The sequence below is a fragment of the Pongo pygmaeus genome, chromosome 1, assembly GCF_028885625.2.
Source record: "Pongo pygmaeus isolate AG05252 chromosome 1, NHGRI_mPonPyg2-v2.0_pri, whole genome shotgun sequence".
Lineage (NCBI taxonomy): Eukaryota > Metazoa > Chordata > Mammalia > Primates > Hominidae > Pongo > Pongo pygmaeus.
Genome location: NC_072373.2, coordinates 129,989,798 through 130,010,507, shown reverse-complemented (window position 1 = coordinate 130,010,507; position 20,710 = coordinate 129,989,798). Strand labels below are relative to the sequence as shown.

Sequence of the window (20,710 nt, the reverse complement as noted above, 5' to 3'; positions counted from 1 at the left end):
TTCTCTCCTGAGCCCATGATTTACCAGTAGTGTGAGCTTGGGCAAGTTATGTAACCTCTCTGTGCTTCAGTTTCTTCATCTATAAAATAGACACCTACCTCATAGTGTTGTATGTGAGTTAACATACATGAAGCACTTAGAATAATTCCTGTTACATGCTGATACATACATATTTGCTATTATAATCCATACAAAGGAATATTATGCAACTGTTAGAATGCAGTAGATCTGTTCATACTGACATGTATATATCCTTCTATAATGTATACTTTTTTAGTAATTACAAAGTCTTTTATAAATTAAAAAACTTCACTAGGTGTGGTGGCTTGGGCTTCTAATCCCAGATAATTGGGAGGCTGAGATGGGAGGATTGCTTGAGAACCAGGAGTTTTGAGACCTGAGCAACATAGTGAGACCCTGTTTCTTAAAAAAAAAATATATATATATAAGGCTGGATGCAGTGGCTCACGCCTGTAATCCCAGCATTTTGAGAGGCCAAGGCAGGTGGATTGTTTGAGCTTAGTTATTGGAGACCAGCCTGAGCAATACTACAAAACTCTGTACAAAAAAAAAAAAAAAAAATTAGCCAGGTGTGGTAGCGTGTGCCTGTAGTCCAAGCTGCTTGGGAGGCTGAGGTGGGAGGATTGCTTGAGTCCAAGAAGTCGAGGCTGCAGTGAGTTGTGATTGTGCCTCTGCACTCCAGCCTGCTAAGTGACAGAGTGAAATCCTGTCTCAAAATATACATATACATATATATATATGTTATATATAAAACTCTTCTGATGATATTTTATATATGTGTGTGTATATATATACACACACATACATATTTTATATATATGTAATACCGTCATATAAAATACCATCAGGTGTGTTTTTGTAATTATATGCCAGCATTAATTTCATGTTTGAAATTAGACATTAAAAGGATAGAGCTGACTTAAATGGAATTTTAGAGCATTTCACATCCTTTTCACTTCCTTTCTATTGTGGAATACTTTGATTAGTTATGACTTCATTTTTAAAAATTGCTTTACCCTTGCACTCCTTAACTGCATATATTTCAAAGGTGACCCATAAGAAGTGGTCCCTGTAAGCATGAATTTCTTTATTTATAGCCTAGCAATGCTTCTGGGAATCTCTTATTCCAATAGTCATGTGATAGAATATGTTTCTGAGGTGAGATTCAACATGAACAAGGCAGTTTCTGCTCTCACCAGGTTAACTTTCTCTAACAGTGAAACTTCAGTAACACAGAATCTAATGATTTTTATGACTATTTCTTAGCTGTGATTTTTTGGATATTAGTTATTATTAGTTATACTTTCAAAAAAACCTTTATTTATTTTTTTAGAGACAGTCTCGCTGTTTTGCTCAGACTGGAATGCAGTGGTAGAATCATAGCTCACTGTAACCTCAAACTTACGGGCTCAAGTGATTGTTCCACCTCAGCCACCTGAGTAGCTAGGACTACGGGCATGCACCACCACACCTAGCTAATTTAAAAATTTTTTGTAGAGTTGGAGTCTTGCTATGTTGCCTGGGTGGGTCTTAAACTCCTGGGGTCAAGTGATTCTCCTGCTTTGGCCTTCCAAAGTGCTGGGATTTCAGGCGTGAGGCACTGTGCCCACTCTCAAAACTTCTTAATAAGGAAAAATATTGTACCCCCTGCCTGAGCTTTTATATTTGTATGTATCCATGTGAATATATGAAAAATCTAGATCTAGCAAGAGGAAGATGGAAGAACAATGACATATTCCAAATGTGAGCAATTTGCACATATTTGAATGGGCTAGCCATGTAATCATCTAATTTGTGCATTGTATTATTTTAGTGCTCCAAAGTTGATAATGTCTGTTATTTTTTGTATTCTATGTCTTTGTCTTTTTACATTTGTATGTCTTTGTCTTGTAGTCATAATATAGTACAAAGTATACTTTTGTTAAGTATACAAAACCAAGTAAAAATTTTAGAAAGTAATCTAATTTTGGCTGGGCGCGTGACTCACGCCTGTAATCCCAGCACTTTGGGAGGCCGAGGCAGGTGGATCACGAGGTCAGGAGATCGAGACCATCCTGGCTAACACAGTGAAACCCCGTCTCTACTAAAAATACAAAAAATTAGCCGGGCATGGTGGCACGCACCTGTAGTCCCAGGTACTCGGGGGGCTGAGGCAGGAGAATTGCTTAAACCTGGGAGGCAGAGGTTGCAGTAAGCCAAGATTGCGCCACTGCACTGCAGCCTGGGCAACAGAGCAAGACTCCGTCTCAAAAAAGAAAGTAATCTAATTTTATCAAAAAGAAAAAGTTAAGTATAAAATTATTTGGAATATCAGTGGAAAAAATATATCTTTTCAGACAAACTAAATGATATATCATGTAGATTTTACTTTTTTTTAGGTTTCTTTGGAAGTATATTTGGATTAATGGGTGTATACATTTATGATGGAGAACTGGTATCAAAGAATGGATTTTTTCAGGGATATAACCGACTGACCTGGATAGTAGTTGTTCTTCAGGTAAAGCATTTAAAGTCTTAGATTTAATGCTAATAAACCCTATTTTAATATAAAGAATCAAAGTAGCTCCTGATATACTGATGTGAGGGGAAAAGGTCCCTCCTGTTAGCGCTCTCGTATCTAGTTTATTCAAGGAAGTGAAAATAGAAGTGATCTTAATGCTGTAATGAAATCTTATTTTGAGAAGGGGTCTTTAATGAACTTTGTGGTATTTAAATGTAACATAATGAAAATACAAGTTTAAGAATAAAAGAGTTGAAGCTAAAGGCAAATATAACTTTTGATTTTTCTACAAGTCTTACCATTGTAGAGGAAGTCTGGGTCAGCCATTAAGACCCAGGAAGCAGATCTAGATATTTAATTCTGTGACAGTTCATAGCCTCATATTGTAGTTACATATTGGAAAACGTCTGTCAAATTCAGTTTATATATAGCTTGGAATTGTTCAAGGGTTGAGTAATTAATTACATCTTTAAAAAATACATATGGAGAATTCTAGAGGATATAAAAATGAAGATACAAGTCACTATCCTTAGAGCCTCCTATTCTTCTAGAGATATTTGAAGCCTAAGAAGCAAGGCTCCAGAAAGGAAGGTGAAGATGGCAAAAGATAGTTGTGTTTTAAAAGCAGGTAGGATATACTTCTATTTTTTTTTTTTCTTTTTGAGACGGAGGCTAGCTCTGTTGCCCAGGCTGGAGTGCAGTGGCGTGATCTTGGCTCACTGCAAGCTCCGCCTCCCAGGTTCATGCCATTCTCCTGCCTCAGCCTCCCAAGTAGCTGGGACTACAGGCGCCCGCCACCAAGCCTGGCTAATTTTTTATATTTTTAGTAGAGATGGGGTTTCACTGTGTTAGCCAGGATGGTTTCGATCTCCTGGCCTTGTGATCCGCCCGCCTCGGCCTCCCAAAGTGCTGGGATTACAGGCGTGAGCCACCTCACCCGGCCCAGATACTTCTGTTTTTAAGATAGCAGAAAAGGAAACAAGGATAAGTGAAAATTTGAAAAAAATAATTAAGAGAAAATTTGAAGCGGAGATAGGGTGAGTCAAGAGAGTTTACGTATGATGTATCTTATTCCAGCAAAGAGAAGAAGCTCCCTTCCCTTAAAAAGGGTCTGAAGATATGAGAAAAATAAAAAATGTTTGGTATAACTGGTATGAAGGATTCAATAGGGAGTAAATAGATGAATGACAACATTGCCAAGAAATATTGGGACTGAAACATTAATTTGTAGTAAGCTCAATTGGCATAATTTATGACTTTCTCTAAATAAAGCTTCCATCATAGAAGAGGTGTTTTGGAAGTTGTTACAGTAGGTAACCTAGATTTGGAAAATGATAAGTAGTCTTTGGCAGAAAGCAAAACTGTGTAGTATAGTAAAACCTCATTATTAAAGTAGCCACAATTGGGAATTTGAGAGGGATTAGGTAGAAAGTTCTTTCTACATTCTTAAAGAAAAAGCACAATTAAAACTGTGCTTTAGAAAACTTAATGTGACAGTAATGAGAGGTGGATTTGAAAGGGGAGAAACTATAGGAAAAAAGCCAAATTAAGGGGCTGTTGAAAGGCTATAAATTGACTCTGATTACTAATTTTACTCAAAAGTAAAAATATTTCACTTAAGTGACCAGTCCTCTCACATTTGTCCAAACAAGTGATGTTTAATTACTAAATTGGATAATGATAGACATTTTATTTGTAATATGGTCAAAGTCCATTATAACAAACTGCAGATTGTCCTGGTAGTTACTTTTATTAAATGCCTTTTGAAATAAGAGGGCTATTGAACAAAACCTATAAGTCTATTCGTTGTAAGAGATGTTTAAAATAAATCCCTTACTATAATGGGATTGAATTTATAGGACAAAAGCTTAAAGCTTTATTAAATACTTAAATTGTTTTGAAATGCAGTTTTATATGTGTGTTTTAAAAAATATTTTTTTAAAACTTCTGCAGGCACTTGGAGGCCTTGTAATAGCTGCTGTTATTAAGTATGCAGATAATATTTTAAAAGGATTTGCAACCTCTTTATCGATAATATTATCAACATTGATCTCCTATTTTTGGCTTCAAGATTTTGTGCCAACCAGGTAAAATATTCTTTTCTATTTTTTTAAATCCCCAAAAGTATATAGAAAAATTAGAATTCTTTGTAAGGTGATCTGATAAATTTGAAGAATTATATAATTTTAAAAATTTATTTAACTATGTTTTAAAAATATTTCAAATTAAATTCATGAAAGAAAGTCTTCTCCTGAAAAGTTTTTTATACAAATTTGGTTGGCCAGAATTTTCCCAATAAATAGATGTGAATATTTTCCCTGCAAATTAAAAAAGTGATATAGAAAAGTTAATAAGTCATATAAAGTCATAAAAATAAGTCATGTAATGACATTTTTAAAATACGGAATTTACATGACTTCCTTGAAGAAGATAGTTTATATAGAGAATGTGGCTCATGAGGAAACTCAATTAGGTGGTAGCAGGAAAAGCAATCTGGAAAGGAATTGCAGGAGGAGTTATGGGTGAGGAAGGAGACCCAGGACTCTGTAGTTTTATGGATGCTAAGGGAGGAGATAGCATCAGGAAAAATTGAGTGTAATGAATATCCATTACAGACAGCATTGAAAATTCTAGTTTTTTGTTTAATTTATAATCTCAGACTAGTGGGATTATATTTTAATTGTTTCCAGGACAACACTCTTGGTTTTCCTCCAACTTTACTCCTTTCCTGATTTTCTCAACCTCTAAACTTTGGAATCTCCCAAGGATCTTTTATTTATTTATTACTTTATTATTTATATGTTCATATTTTTGAGACAGGATCTCAGTTTGTCACCCAGGTTGCAGTGCACTGGCACGATCATAGCTCACTGCAGCTTCAAACTTCTGGGCTCAAGCAATCCTCCTGCCTCAGCCTCCCGGGTAGCTGGGACTACAGATGTGCTTTGTTGCCCGGGCTGATCTTGAACTCCTTACCTCAAGCAATCTTCCCACCTCTGCCTCTCAGAGTGCTGGGATTATAGGCATATGCCACTTTGCTGAACTCATTTGTGTTTTTGAGAGTGAAATAGGATTATGGATGGAATTTGGCACTATAAAAATATAATATCCTTTTTATATTTTTATATTGAATGTTGATGGTTTTCTTTTCTAGCAATCTAGACAATAGGTCTGGAACATACATGTTGAGATCTGTAGTTCTTATGAGACAAAAATTTAAAAGCATTTCTGTTTTCAGCTTGGTATGGAAATGAATCACTTAGCTAGTGAGACTAGACGAACAATGAACACTTGTTTCTTAATTTTGTAATCTTAATCGTATTCCCTGTTCACATGATGAGGAAATCATATGCTTTAATGTACTTTGAGAATGTTTGCACCTTGCAGATGTTTACATTTTACTTTTAAAAGCATACCTTTTTTTTTTTAAAAAAAATGAACCTTATGTAAGGCCGAGGTAATTAAATCTTTGAATTATGCAGAGAATAAACAAATAAATGAACAAGCAAACCAACAGAGGGACGAAAGAGTAGTAGTTTGGCAATGAGATGTATGTCTGCCTATAAATTCATGTTTCTGAGGAAGTATATAAGATTTGTTGGGTTGAAGATAGAAAGAGAAAAGACAATGATACTGCCATTATTGAATGAATGAATGAATGAATGAATGAATATTTTGAGAATATGCTCAGGACACTAAGCCAGATGGAGAAGATGGATTCTTTTTCCTAAAATAGATAACTAAGCCCTCTATCTTTATGCATCTTACCTTTGTGGAGAATACATTTTCAGTAATAAATCTAGTGACATTTTCTCAATCTTCATTCAATTCTATCCTAAATGTAATAATATATTTGCCTTTAGCCTCATTCCACCTCCTGAAACTGGGTTTTTGTTTGTTTGTTTGGCTTCTCTGAAATGGTATGCCTATACTTGCCTTTCTGATTGTCCCTTTGGTAGTTTGTCAATCCTTGCTCACTCTCTTGGCCATCTCATCCACTGCCATGTCATATCTGTCTTCTCTAGGAAGATAAGTTCAGATTTCACCTAAACTCTAGATCTCTTTATTCTATTGACTGTTAGACATCTCTACTGATACAATATCACTATTACCCACTTCCCTAAATTATTTTTCTTGTGCTTGTTATTTTGCTTATTGGTGTTACCATTCTTCCATTTAGGGTTGCTTATTCTTTTATCAAAAGTTTATTAAGTGTCTACTATGTGCCTGCTGGCCACTGTGCTAGCTCCTGGAAAAGGAGTGCATGAATGAGACACAATTTCTTGTCTTCAAGATCATCAAGGTTTGGTGACCATCAAGTGATTGGAAAGACAGATGTGAATAATTATAACAGTATGATCAATGCAACAATGGAAGTATACATATAATAATTCTGTTAGAGGGGGCTCAAATCCTTGAAGTGATCATTACATTCTGATAGTTTTTTCCTAATATATTTTTTTTCTGAGACAATTTTCTCTCTCAGAACCATCTAAAAATTGCTGGCTTGAGAAACAGGTGTTTCCTGACATTATTAGGTATTCAAGTAGATCCTGCTAAAGATATTATAGAAAGGATTCCTGCAGTGGATACAAAGGTAGACCATAAAATCTTTCAGTTGAGCATGAACTTTCAGTCCATGCCATTCCAAAGTTCCAGAAAGCTAAGAATAGTTCATAATGACTAATGAAGACAGTGTCTAGTAATTAATAATTACCAATATTAATGTGGTAGCAATTTCTTCAAGATACGTTATAGGATGTTTTATATTATCCTAATAACCTTATATGTATAACTGCATTCAAATCTTTTGAAGAGTTAACCATTTGCATCAAGTCAAATCTAGTTATTAATCGTAACAGATAATTACTGAGCTCCCTATATATGCTAGGCACTGTGGCTACCACAGTGAATGAAGAGCACATGGTTGAGCAGGGGAGTGGACTTGTAAATAATGCATCATTTAATGACAGCGTGCTAAGTGTTATGCTAGGGTAGTTCTGCCTAGGGGAGTGAGTCTTGGAGACATTAGACCTGAATTATTATGAATAAGCATTTTCTAAGAAGCAAAGAAACTGTGGACAGAGGGAATAGTATCTCTAAAGACACTGTCAAGAAAGTGTATGTTGTGTTCACTGAGTGGAGTGGCTGAATTATAGATTGGTTGTCATGAAGTGGGAAGGATGAGTTTGGAGGGACCATATTATGAAGGGCCTTTTAATAATGATTAGTAATTATTTTTCGTTTACAGACAATTAAAAAACAGGAGCATGGCTTTGGACTATTAGTAGAAACTTTAAATCCAAAACTAGCTTATGTCTCTATAATAGCATTTTTAAAAATGTACACATTAAAAGTTAAGATTGCACTTTGGGAGGCGGAGGCAGGCAGATCACTTGAGGTTAGGAGTTCGAGACCAGCCTGGCCAACATGGTGAAACCCTGTCTCTACTAAAAATACAAAAAATTAGCAGGGCGTGGTGGTACACACCGGTAATCCCAGCTACTCGGGAGGCTGAGGCAGGAGAATTGCTTGAACCTGGGAGGCAGAGGTTGCAGTGAGCCGAGATCACACCACTGCACTCCAGCCTGGGCGACAGAGTGAGACTCCATCTCAGAAAAATAAACAAATAAAAGTTAAGATTCAGGCTGGTCACAGTGGCTCATGCCTGTAATCACAGCACATTGGGAGTCTGAGGCAGATCACCTGAGCCCAGGAGTTTAAGATCAGCTTGGGCAACAAAGTGAGACCTCAGCTCTACAAAAAATAGAAAAATTAGCCAGGTGTGGTGGTTTGCACCTGTAGTCCCAGCTGCTTAGGAGACTGAGCTGGGATTGCTTGAACCCTGGAGGTCAAGGCTGCAGTGAGCCATGATGACAGCACTGCACTCCAGAGCCTGAGCGACAGAGTGAGACCCTGTCTTTAAAAAGAAAAAAAAAAGTTAATATTTGTAGTCTAGTTTACATATCCCATCTAAATTTGTTTCTGATTTATCGTAGACTATATCTATAGATATATAGGATAAAGAGAAAACCAAGAACTCCCTGTATTTAATGTAATTTCCTTTTGTGAAGCATCCTATAAAAATTGGTCCTGAGTTTTGCTTATTATTATCTTGGATTTTAAACTAAACTTTACCTTGGTTTAACATGACAGAATAAAATATTCCTTTCATATGTTCAACTAAAGAATTAAGACCTTTTGTTACTGAATGTATTGCATACAAAATCCCTATTTAGGTGAAATACAGAACTTAAAATATCTTTGCTTTGGAAGACAGTATAGTGCAGTGGATGAGAGTGCAGGCTGTAGAGTTAGACATACCTGAGTTTGAATCCTTTTGAAGTTATGGGACTTTAGACAAGTTATTTAAATTCTGTAAAGCTGTTTCCTCATGTATAAAAAATGAATACTAATACATCTTCATAGATTTGCTGTGAGAACTCAATGAAATAATGCATATAATCACTTAGCCAGATACCTGGAATGTAGTAAGTACTCAAGATTTGTTAGCTGTGTTACTGGAACATTTTTCCCCAAATTATAATTGTTTTTATAGTAAAGAAATAGAAGGAACTTGTTCTGCTTTTAATCTGATTTTCTCTTTTTTATTTTGTCTTCATCTTATTCAGTGTCTTTTTCCTTGGAGCCATCCTTGTAATAACAGCTACTTTTTTATATGGTTATGATCCCAAACCTGCAGGAAATCCCACTAAAGCATAGTTGTATACTATCTTTAACTGGTTTTTCACGATGGTGCACTAGGAATCTCGACATTAATCTTGCACAGAGGACTTCTACAGAGTCTGTGAAGGTATCATCATGCTGAATCTGATCATACTGTTTTTTTAAAGTTTAAGGATAAAATATGTGTATATGTAACAAAACACATTGCATCTAGAAATCAAAACTTGAAAGTATTTCCAGGGATTAGAATTAGAAGGAATATTAGAGGAAATTTGAAATCCGAGTTTAAAAAGATTTTACCTTTTTGATTGCTGCAGAAATGTCCTATGCACTCTTTGCAAGAGCACACAACAAATGTCAGATATCAATTTTTGCAAATTAGATTTAATCTTATTAAATGTTTTTATCTTACTCTTTCTGTACAGATATATCAAATCACATGAAATATTTAAAGTTTGAAAATTATAATTACCTATAAAGCTGTGAAAAAATAGAAATATAATTTGAAAAAATTTCACTTATCAGAGATTTTTATATTTATACAAAAGATTACTAAATGAAGGATTGCTAAATGTTTTTTGTTCAATTACATAAAAATAAAGTAATATTCTGAGTCTGATTTGTCAGAGAATAAATATCAAATCTAAATTTAATGTAGAGATACATACTATTTCTCCATATGAATTTTAAGATATTTTAGTGCTTCAAGACTGCTGAAAGCAATCCAGTTGCTCCTGTGCTAGATGGTAGCCAGAGAATTTTATAGTAATGGAGGTTAGCCCTTAATCTCTTCATTGCATTTCATTTCTGTAAATCAGATTAAATCCTTAATATTATTTTAAATTAAAATTTGTGTGTAATTGCCATTAAATTTTCAAAATGTAATTTAAAAGGATTAAATACTCATTTAATAATTTAAAATAATTATTGTATAATATCTACATTTGGAGAATTTTGAACTATCAAGCATATACTGTATACAGTTAGAAAGTTATTAAATGAACATTTTACTCATTGATCTGTAAAAACTTCTTTAATCTACAACTGTTGACAAAAACAACATTCAAACAAATAATAGTACAGATGTCAGTGACAGACCAAAATGACTTTTCTTGGAGACATTCCAGATTGCCATATTACATTGTTTTAAACAGCGCTATGACTTTAAATCCAAGGCTGCTCGGAAGATTTTTTTAGGTCTCTCATAAGCCTATTCTTCCCTGATCACATGAGTGGGAGAGGTAGCCAAATTTTGAATTCCCTTTCTGTGTTCCCACAAGAGCTGCTGAGAAGGCTGGGCGCAGTGGTTCACGCCTGTAATCCTAGCTCTTTGGGAGGCCAAGGCAGGTGGATCACAAGGTCAAGAGATTGAGACTATCCTGACCAACATGGTGAAACCCCGTCTCTACCAAAAATACAAAAATTAGCTGGGTGTGGTGGCACGCACCTGTAGTCCCGGCTACTCGGGAGGCTGAGGCAGGAGAATTGCTTGAACCCGGGAGGCAGAGGTTGCAGTAAGTGGAGATCACGCCACTGCACTCCAACCTGGGCGACAGAGTGAGAGTCTGTCTCAAAAAAAAAGAAAAAAAAAAAAAGCTACTGAGAAGGAGCCACCATTTTGCTTTAAAATAGTGGTTTTTTTTTCCTTTTTAATGAACACTGGAGCTGAGGATGAAGATTACATGAGTTATTTAATAAGTTGGTTCAAGGGAGAGAGAATATATTAGAAATGGTAAGATGATTTGGTGGGCAAAAATGCTTTCTATAATTTGAATATGGGTTTAATTTAATTATTAACTATAGACAGAATTACTTACTGAGTATAAGAAATATTTTACTGGCTGGGCGCAGTGGCTCACGCCTGTAATCCCAGCACTTTGGGAGGCCGAGGCAGGTGGATCACAAGGTCAGGAATTCGAGACCAGCCTGGCCAGCATGGTGAAACCCTGTCTCTACTAATAATACAAAAATTAGCCGGGCATGGTGGTGCGCGCCTGTAGTCCCAGCTACTTGGGAGGCTGAGGCAGGAGAATTTCCTGAACACACCAGGTGGAAGTTGCAGTGAGCCAAGATCGCACCACTGCACCCCAGCCTGGGTGACAGAGCGAGACTCCGTCTCAAAAAAAAAAAAAAATAAGAAAAAAAAGAAAATACACACACACACACACACACACACACACACACACACACACACAATGAATGAACAAAGTAAAATACTTCTTTTTTTTTTTTTTTTTGAGACAGAGTCTCACTTTGTCGCCAGGCTGGAGTGCTGTGGCGCGATCTCGGCTTACTGCAACCTCCCACTCCCTGGTTCAAGGGATTCGCCTGCCTCAGCCTCTGAGTAGCTGGAATTACAGGCATGAGCCACTGCACCCGGCCTATACTGTATATATTTTTAAAGACTGTTCTAATAGATATAAAACTGTAAAAAATAAGTATTTTTATATAGCTCTCACAGATTTTATTAAACAGAATTTGGCTCAAAAATACTATGTTACAAACTGTTGGGTACACTTGCCTAACGTGAACTGGCGGTGTTGCCTTGCTTTTGCAGTAATAGTCTACAGATTGCAGGTCTCATCAATTCCATCCAAAGTTTAAAAGCATTTAAAGTTACCAAATCATTAAAATCACTTTGGTGGTGATTCCAAATTGGTACCAAGCAAACTTTCTGGATGCCCAGCATGATTTTCAGTAACCACCCTTTAGAGTATTTGTTTACTAAGTTCACCACATTTTGAACATGGTAGTTTTAGACTGCAATAATATTCAGACTTACATTATTACTTACTGCTAAGTAAAATCAAAATCTTGCAAATGCACAGAATTCAAGATGAAATATAATGATTTATGTTTAGCTCACATTCAAGTATTGGTTGGTTACTTATGTATTAATGCAGTGTGCATTCACATTTAATCAGGTTTAGTCTGTTTCTATTTTAATATTTAAAAAAATTATACAAGCAAATTAGATATTAGACATGTTAGTTACAGTGGTAACACATTTTTAGGTGTCGAAACACAATTTTCAAAATTCCTAATGAAAGTTATAAAAATGTAAACAAGAACTGTAAAAATGGACAAAGTAGTCAAGTATATTTTCAAAGCACGATTTTATTAGACAGGCGTAATTTATATTTTGCTTTTCTAGTGGGTTTGAAAATGTTTATTAGAGATTGGGCTATGTAGTTTATAATTTTTAATTTATAGAAAAGTAATCATACATGAGAAGGTAGACCTGTGCCCTAGGATCATGTTACATATACAGATAATGCCATTTCCTTGTGTGTGTGATGTGTGTTTTGATGACCTCCACAGGCCTTACTGTATCAAGCTTTTATAATGATGACTCCTTCATTATTTAAATTCCTATACTTTTTATTTGTTATCACGCAACTACTTTGTTCAATGTGAAAATGTGCTAACTCACGGGAGAAGAGTGCCAATCGATAGTTCTTTTAAAAATTAAGAATATGGTATTTGGGAAGAAAAGTTTGAAATGCAACAGATGGATGTTTCCACACAGTAGTATTATATTATCAATTCTTTAATAAGTGATTTTAGAGATGTTGTAGGCTACTTTTATGGTGGAATATATAGTTTAGAGATGCAAAATTTAAATGTTTACATCAATTTATATTGAATGTCACATAATTTCATGGAAGGAAAGGTAGCTTGATATTTAGATTCTAAGATATAATCTGAAAGGAAACTAATTATGTTCTCTACACTTACTGTAATACTGATTATTCTTATATATCAAATTATTGAACTTTAAAAATTTCATTGCATAGTCATTAAACTGAGTTGGGTTTTTTCTTAAAGGGTTTAGCATCACTCATTTGATTTACACATTCACATTATAATATTTAATTATCATGGGTGTATGCTTTACATAAAAAAGGTTTATAAAAGTTATTTATGCTGTATTGAAAGTCATCTTAAGAATCTCCAGGTTATTTAAAGTAGTTATAGGAGCAGAGAACAAGCACCTTTATCAAAATCTGGTCCTATGTGCCTTGCTTTACCAAATACCTGATTTTTCTGGAGGGTGTTCCTGTAATTCACAACTTTAGACACATGGGCAAAATTAGGATTTTTAAGAATAAATACATTTCTATTTTTTTGGTTGTTTCAACATTAGCTCTTTAAATTCATTAACAAAATTAAAATAGGTATATTACAAAAGCATAAACATTTGTGAACAGTACTTAAATAAATTGTGATACTATTGCTCTATCATTGAACTTTTTGAAACTTTAACAATTGCATAAAACTGTCAGTTTGTTGTTTCATTTGTAATTACAAAATATAATTTACTGTAACTTAAAAACTTTTAAAAATAATTTGGATCCTGACTTTGTCTATATCTGTATTTCATTTATTTAGAAAGATTCTTTTGGGTTTGAGAATGTAATTTGTATATTTAAATTTTTTATGGACATAATTCAAAGGAATGTATAAACTCATCTTTTGTTAAACAGCTTTTTAATTGATAAACTTCTCTTGTCATTTTTTGGTATCCAGCTATTACCTATTTAATAGATTTATTGAAATAGATTATTTTCATAAAGAACTCTATACAAATCTTTTTCTATATTTCCTTATTTTCCTATTTACCTGTGTCTATGACCTAACCTATGAATTAGTCTTCTCTCTTTATATATCAAAAATGAATTGCTGAACTTTTTCTCTAGCTCTGTAGTATCTCTATCACTGTCACATGTGATCTTTCTTCCTTTTCTCTAGCCCGTACTCTAGCATGAAATACTGGGTCGGCCAGGTGCAGTGGCTCATTCCTGTAATCCCAACACTTTAGGAAGCCAACGCAGAAGAATCGCTTGAGCCCATGAATTTGAGGCCAGCCTGGGCAACATAGGGAGACCGTGTTTCTACAAAAAATCTTAAAAATAAAATTAGCCAGGTATGTTGGCATGCACCTGTGGGGCCAGCTACTCAGGAGGCTGAGGCAGAAGGATTGCTTGAGCCCAGCAATTTGATGCTGCAGTAAACCGTGATGACACCACTGGACTCTAGCCTGAGTGGCAGTGAGACTGTCTCAAAAAACAAACAAAACAAAAACTGAAACAACAAGAAAAGACTGGGTTTATTTAAACTAGTTAGAATTTATCTTTCTATATGTTAATAACAGCCTAACAGATTTTTTGTTTTAAATATCTCTAGGCTAGCCTCAAGGTTAAGTAATTATAGAAGTTTGGTATGTATTTTCTTCATAATTTGAATATAATTGCTTCCATTGTGACCATCAATTGAATGCATGGAGATCAATTGTGATAATATACAGGATTTTAGTCCTATCTCTACTGCTGAAGTAACCTTACACAAAATACTTTGTAAAAAATCACTAAAGTGCCAGCATTTTTAAAATGTATATTTTTCTTTGGCAACCTCTCATAAAAAGCACTGACTAAAAATATTTAATAATCTTTTTTGTATTACAGTGCTTCTTTTGTTGGAAATATATCACAATCCTCAAGTTCCAGTGCTATGCAAAAGTATCTTATAATCTGAATCTTATGGATAATACTACCTTTTTTTTTTTTTTTTTTTTTGAGTTGGCATCTCACTCTGTCACCTAGGCTGCAGTGGTGTGATCTCACTGCAACCTCCGCCTCCCGGGTTCAAGCAATTCTTCTGCCGCAGCCTCCCTAGTAACTGGGATTACAGGCCACGCCACCACGCCCAACTAATTTTTGTATTTTTAGTAGAGACGGGGTTTCACCATGTTGGCCAGGCTGGTCTCAAACTCCTGACCTCAGGTGATCCACCTGCCTCGGCCTCCCAAAGTGCTGGGTTTACAGGCATGACCACTGCGCCCAGCCAATACTGCCTTTCAAAAGAGACTGATAGTGACCAGCATTAGTAATCATACTGGTGGGGTTTTTTGGGGTGTTTTTGTGTTTTGTTTTTTTTTGTTTTTTGTTTTTGAGACAAGGTCTTCCTCCCGTCGCCTAGGCTGGAGTGCGGTGACACAATCTTGGCTCACTGCAGCCTTGACAGAACAAGCTCAAGCGATCCTCCCAGGAGCCTCAGCCCCCAAGCAGCTGGGAATACAGGTGCGCACCACCACGCCTAGCTAATTTTTGTATTTTTTTGTAGAGATGGGGTTTCGCCGTGTTGCCCAGATTGGTCTCAAACTCCTGAGCTTCAGTGATCTGCCTGCCTTGGCCTCGCAAAGTGTTGGGATTACAGGCATGAGCGACCACACCCAGCCCATACTGGTCTTTCTTACTGTTTTTAAAAAGAGAATTCCTTTAAGGCAGGACTGATTACATATACACTCTAGAAAAGAAAATAGCAAGGAAGAAATAAATTGCCTTCAATTACCAAAGATTTGAGCTTCTACTATGGCTGAGAGTGTTTTGGTCATTGCAAATTCGGGGGTTTCCCAAGTTCACCCTCAGTTCTGGCTAGAAAGATAAAACTTACTGAAAGCTATTATACTCACAGTCATATTTATTACAGAGAAAGGAAATACAAAATAAAACCAGCCAAAGGAAGTGACACATAAAACAGAGTCTAGGAGTGGTCCAAACTTGAGGCTTTCGGTGTCCTTTTCTTGTAGAGTCATGGAAGGTGTTATCTACTCCTGACTACAATGTTTGACAGTACTCACATAGTATTGCCATTCAGGGAAGCTCACCTAAGCTTTGGTGTCCAGATTTTTATTGAGAGAGGGTCTATTAGTTGGCATGGTTGGTTGATTTTTTTGCCCATGTAGTTGTCCTCTCTTTCCAACGTCTGCCCCTCCCTGGAGATCTGGTTGACATCAAGACTTCAGGGCCTCACCACAGGTTATCTCCTTAGCATAAACTGTCAAGTGTTGTCTGAGGAACTCACAATGAATAATAAAGACATTCCTATCCGTGAGAACTCCCAAAGACTTACACCAGAACTTTCTTTGGATGGGCCAAATTTCTTACTACACAAAGACCATTCATCTCTATACACATCCTTCTGAATTGATGAGGATGATACAAGCAACAACAATTCTTCTTTTCAGAGACTTAATTTTTTTTTTTTTTTGAGATAGAGTCTCGCCCTGTCACTCAGGCTGGAGTTCAGTGGCACAATCTCTGCTCACTGCAACCTCTGCCTCCTGGGTTTGAGCAATTCTCCTACCTCAGCCTCCCAAGTAGCTGGGATTACCGGTGCTCACCACCATGCCCAACTAATTTTTGTATTTTTAGTAGAGACGGGGTTTCACCATGTTGGCCAGGCTGGTCTGAAACTCCTGACCTCAGGTGATCTGCCTGCCTCGGCCTCCCAAAGTGCTGGGATTACAGGCATGAGCCATCACACCCAGCCCGGAGACTTTTAATTTATACATTGTCATTTTTAATTTTAGAATATCTGTCAAATGATTCTGAACATAACATGAATCTAGTGTGGAAAAATGTTTATAATCAGATACTGTGTTAAGAACATATATATAGAGAGAGAGAGAGAGAGAAAGCATAGTATTATCGTTTAGTTTTCAGTTCTTATGTTTAATGACAACTTTATAAATGCTGGACTATTTTAAACTACAAATTTAAAACATGGTTTATAAACCTTTTACCTGTACTGTATATTAATAAACAATTTTGAACTAATTTTAAATTAGGCATTACCTATCACCATTATAAGGAAGAGCTAAAACCTGATACCAGTTGTTATTTTGGCTCACAGTAGGGCTTCACTAGTGTTAGGATCACATTTTCCTCCCTTGGACCTGAGAATCAGGTGTTTTTCGTTTATGCATTTATTTTCATTCATTCATTTAGGATTTCTAAAATGTTAGAGGTAATTTGTTTAAAACAAATAACATGGTGTTCTTTTGGAAATATACAGTTTATCTTAGATATACACTTCCTCTTTTTAAAGGTAGAACTCACTGCAGGTTTAAAAGAATAATGAATATTGTTACAGTGTTTAGTGATAATCACTGAAAATTCACGTTAAAATATACTTTAAGCTTGTCCAACGCGCGGCCCGCAGGCTGCATGCAGCCCAGGATGGCTTTGAATGTGGCCCAACACAAATTTGTAAACTTTCTTAAAACAGTATGAGATTTTTTTGCAATTTTTTAAAGCTCATCAGCTATTATTAGTTACTGTATTTTATATATGGCCCAAGACAATTCTTCTTCTTTAAGGGTGACCCAGGGAAGCCAAAAGATTGGACACCCCAGCTTTAAATGTAGAGTATTTAAGAGGTTCAGTTAAATGTACTAAATCAGACTTGTGTGATTTAGACACAAAATCTCTGTGTGTGTGTGTTTGCTCTTTTAAAAGATACTGCATGTACAAACATGATTTCTAATAATTGAGGGTTTATTAAGTTTTTCCCTTTAGGCTAAAGTTTTATTTTATTTTATTCTGCTTGGATAGTAAATACAGCGTTTTAAAATGATGATGCTAAGTGCTTTTTAAATATATGCATGCTGCTTCAATAGGTCTTTTAAATATAGCCAAGGCAGGGTAATATTTCCTGAGTGATGATAGAATTATAGAAAATAATGAAAGATGTGTGCCCATGTTTCATTTTATAACTGTTCCAGTCATATTGCTATGAATTCTAGAATTTTAAAACCTGCCACTTATTTTGGATGTTATATATACATAATGCCTCAAATTTCCATTATTTCATATTATTTTTCTCCATTTCCCTCATGTCAAGTTTCATTTTGTTTTCAATATTTTGTTTTTATAATATTGCCATTTTAATGGCTTCAATCATGCTATGACAGATTGTGCCAATTTAGCTTTAAAAAACTCATGGGCTACCTCCATGAACTCACACATGCGGCATTGTTAAAGAACTTTTTTTAAAATTAAATTTTCTCCAGCTTTTCATTTTGCAGCATACAAAAAAGTTGAAAGATTGGTATACCACCTAAATCCAACCATTATTAACATTTTGCCACACTAGCTTTATCTCTGTTGGGACACTTTACCCCTACATACTCCAGCATGCATGACCTAAAGATATGGACATCTTCTTAATTAACCTCAGTGCCATTATGACATCTAAGAAAATTTAAATTAATTCAGGTCACTTCATCTAAGTTCAAATTCCAATACAATTGCCCCTCTGTAAACGTGGGGGATTGGTTCCAGGACCCCCACCTCGTGTATACCAAAATCTGGGCACACTCAAGTCCTTAAGAGGAAACCGCGTATAAGAAAAGTCAGCCCTCCCTATCGGCGGGTTTCACATCCCACAAATAACTGTGTTTTCCATCTGCATTTGGCTGAAAAAAAATCTGCATATAAGTGGACCCACGCAGTTCAAATCTGTTGTTCAGGAGTCAACTGTATTCCCAGTTGTCTCAAAAATGATTTTTTATAGCTTTTTTGTTTTGGAACGAGGGTAAAATCAAGGTTAATGCTTTGTATTTGATTGTCTCCTTTGGTCTAGAAGTCCCCTTCCTGCACCACCACCTGTCCCTCAATGGCTTTTTTATACCAAGAGACTGAAAATGCTACCTCTAATGACTTTTCTCCCCATGATAGTACTCGTTGAAGGACCAAAGTTACTTTGCTCCTGTTATGTGGTTTGATTTGTTCCCTTTATTCCTTTCATGTCCTTTGGACTGGAAGTCAAGTCTATAGGTTTGATTACCTTCAGGTTAAATGTATTGGGTAAAAATATTTCACAGATTTTATATTGTATCATATTAAAAGGCACAGATAATCTCGTTATTAATGTTGGTAATTGATTATTTGGTTAAGATGATGACTACCCCATTGTAAAGGTTATTGTAAAGTTCTCCCTGTGGTAAAGGTCATTTTTTCACCCTTAGTAATCTGTGGAGTAATGTTTTAGCACCAGGAGAATATTCTGTTTCCCAATGGCTTTAGCATCAATTGATGATTCTTGACTGAATCATTTATTACACTGGGGTGCAAAATGGTGATAAATTTTTTTTAGTGCTCTAAATTTCTTCTACATTTATTAGTTTATATTCTTTTTTTAAAATAAAAAAGTATATTTCCCTCCTGTTTCTCTAATACCCCTCTTTAAAAAAAAGACCATGTCTTCATGAATTTAAAAAAAATTAATATATTATAGCCAGTCGGTCACAGTTCTTTTTGATGCTCATATATATTGTGAGCCTCTAGCCCATGGAAGTCACAGCAAGCTAGCTCTTGGGTTTTTTTTTTTGAGACGGAGTTTCACTCTGTCACCCAAGCTGGAGTGCAGTGGCATGATCTCGGCTCACTGCAACCTCCATCCTCCGGGTTCAAATGATTCTCCTTCCTCAGCCTCCTGAGTAGCTGGGACTACAGGCGCCTGCCACCGCGCCTGGCTAATTTTTTGTATTTTTAGTAGAGATGGGGTTTCACCATCTTGGCCAGGCTGGTCTTGAACTCCTGACCTCGTGATCCACCCGCCTCGGCCTCCCAAAGTGCTGGGATTACAGGCATGAGCCACGACGCCTGGCCACTCTTGTGTTTTTTAAACATGACCACATTAGTCTTTTAGTCCTTATTTGCTTCAGGCACAAGAAATCTGAGGTTTACCTTATATTTGTCTTGTTCCAAATTTGGATTATCAGCTAATTCTCCAAGGAGCCCTATACCTTTTAAGGGGAGTTGGATTTATTTTATTTTTTCTTTGGACTCTTTCTAGCCAGTGAATGGAATTTATTATAGAATCCACTGTTACTGAGCTGTCATTGTTTCTAGGCCATTTTAGTGGACATAGCTAGGAAATACAATTTTAAAAGATCATGAATTCAAATTAATATTTACAATTAAAATTTAGCAACATGGCCAGGTGCAGTGGCTCATGCCTGTAATTCCAGCACTTTGGGAGTCTGAGGTGGGAGGATCACTTAAGGCCAGGGGTTCAAGACCAGCCTGGGCAACAGAGTGAGATACTGTCTCTACAAAAAAGAAAAAAAGATAAATTTTTTCGAGAAGTGTTATATGAAAAGTGTACTCTGAAAAAATCTAGCTGTCATACCTATCCTTCCATTCCTAACCATCTCTTATAAGTAATTATTGTAAGTATTTTCTTAGTTTTCCAATTTATCTTTCATATGTTTCTTTTTAAAAAGCAAACAAATATGCATATTGCTATACTTACTAGTGCCTCTTTCACAACATGGGGTCTTTATAAAATTTCTTTGGATGTTTAGAAAGGTTTGTATGTTCTAATTTATAGTGATAACATTTTATATAATGCATTTAGAGTCCCCAGTTTGCTTGTCTAGGCCTCTACTATTTAATTTGACACCTTTAAATGATGTTCTTTGACTCTTATCTAATTGTCTATGTGACTGTCAGTGAATATATTATCTCTTCATATTTTCTGTAGTCTTATTTCTTTTTGATTAGAACATATAATATTTACACACTATTTTCCCATCCTAATCCCCACCTTTGTAATAAAATTAATTAAAATTTTAAAAAAGTATATTTAATACCCTACTGATACTTACCTGAAGTCTCTCCAGTCAACTCTTGGCTGGATGAAGCTCTTCTGTAG

The 20,710-nt window shown here is 35.7% G+C and overlaps 1 protein-coding gene across 11 annotated transcripts in view; it reads left to right on the top strand.

The window, feature by feature from the left end:
• The window catches only part of SLC35A3 (solute carrier family 35 member A3), a 67,307-nt gene that overhangs the window by 42,648 nt on the left and 3,949 nt on the right, over positions 1–20,710 (top strand). For 2 of the 11 annotated variants that reach the window (XR_010123955.1, XR_008500559.2), the window contains exons 6-9: positions 2,400–2,518; positions 4,475–4,608; positions 9,154–9,335; positions 11,453–13,711. Coding sequence is in view for 8 of the 11 variants with exons in the window: in XM_054475045.2 (XP_054331020.1) it covers positions 2,400–2,518; positions 4,475–4,608; positions 9,154–9,244 (344 nt within the window). In the remaining 3 variants the exon portion in view is untranslated. Of the gene's footprint in view, positions 1–2,399; positions 2,519–4,474; positions 4,609–9,153; positions 13,712–13,960; positions 13,978–15,331; positions 19,628–20,710 lie in introns of those variants that run through there. The other 9 variants (XM_054475045.2, XM_054475023.2, XM_063652628.1 and 6 more) reach the window with 7 other exon arrangements.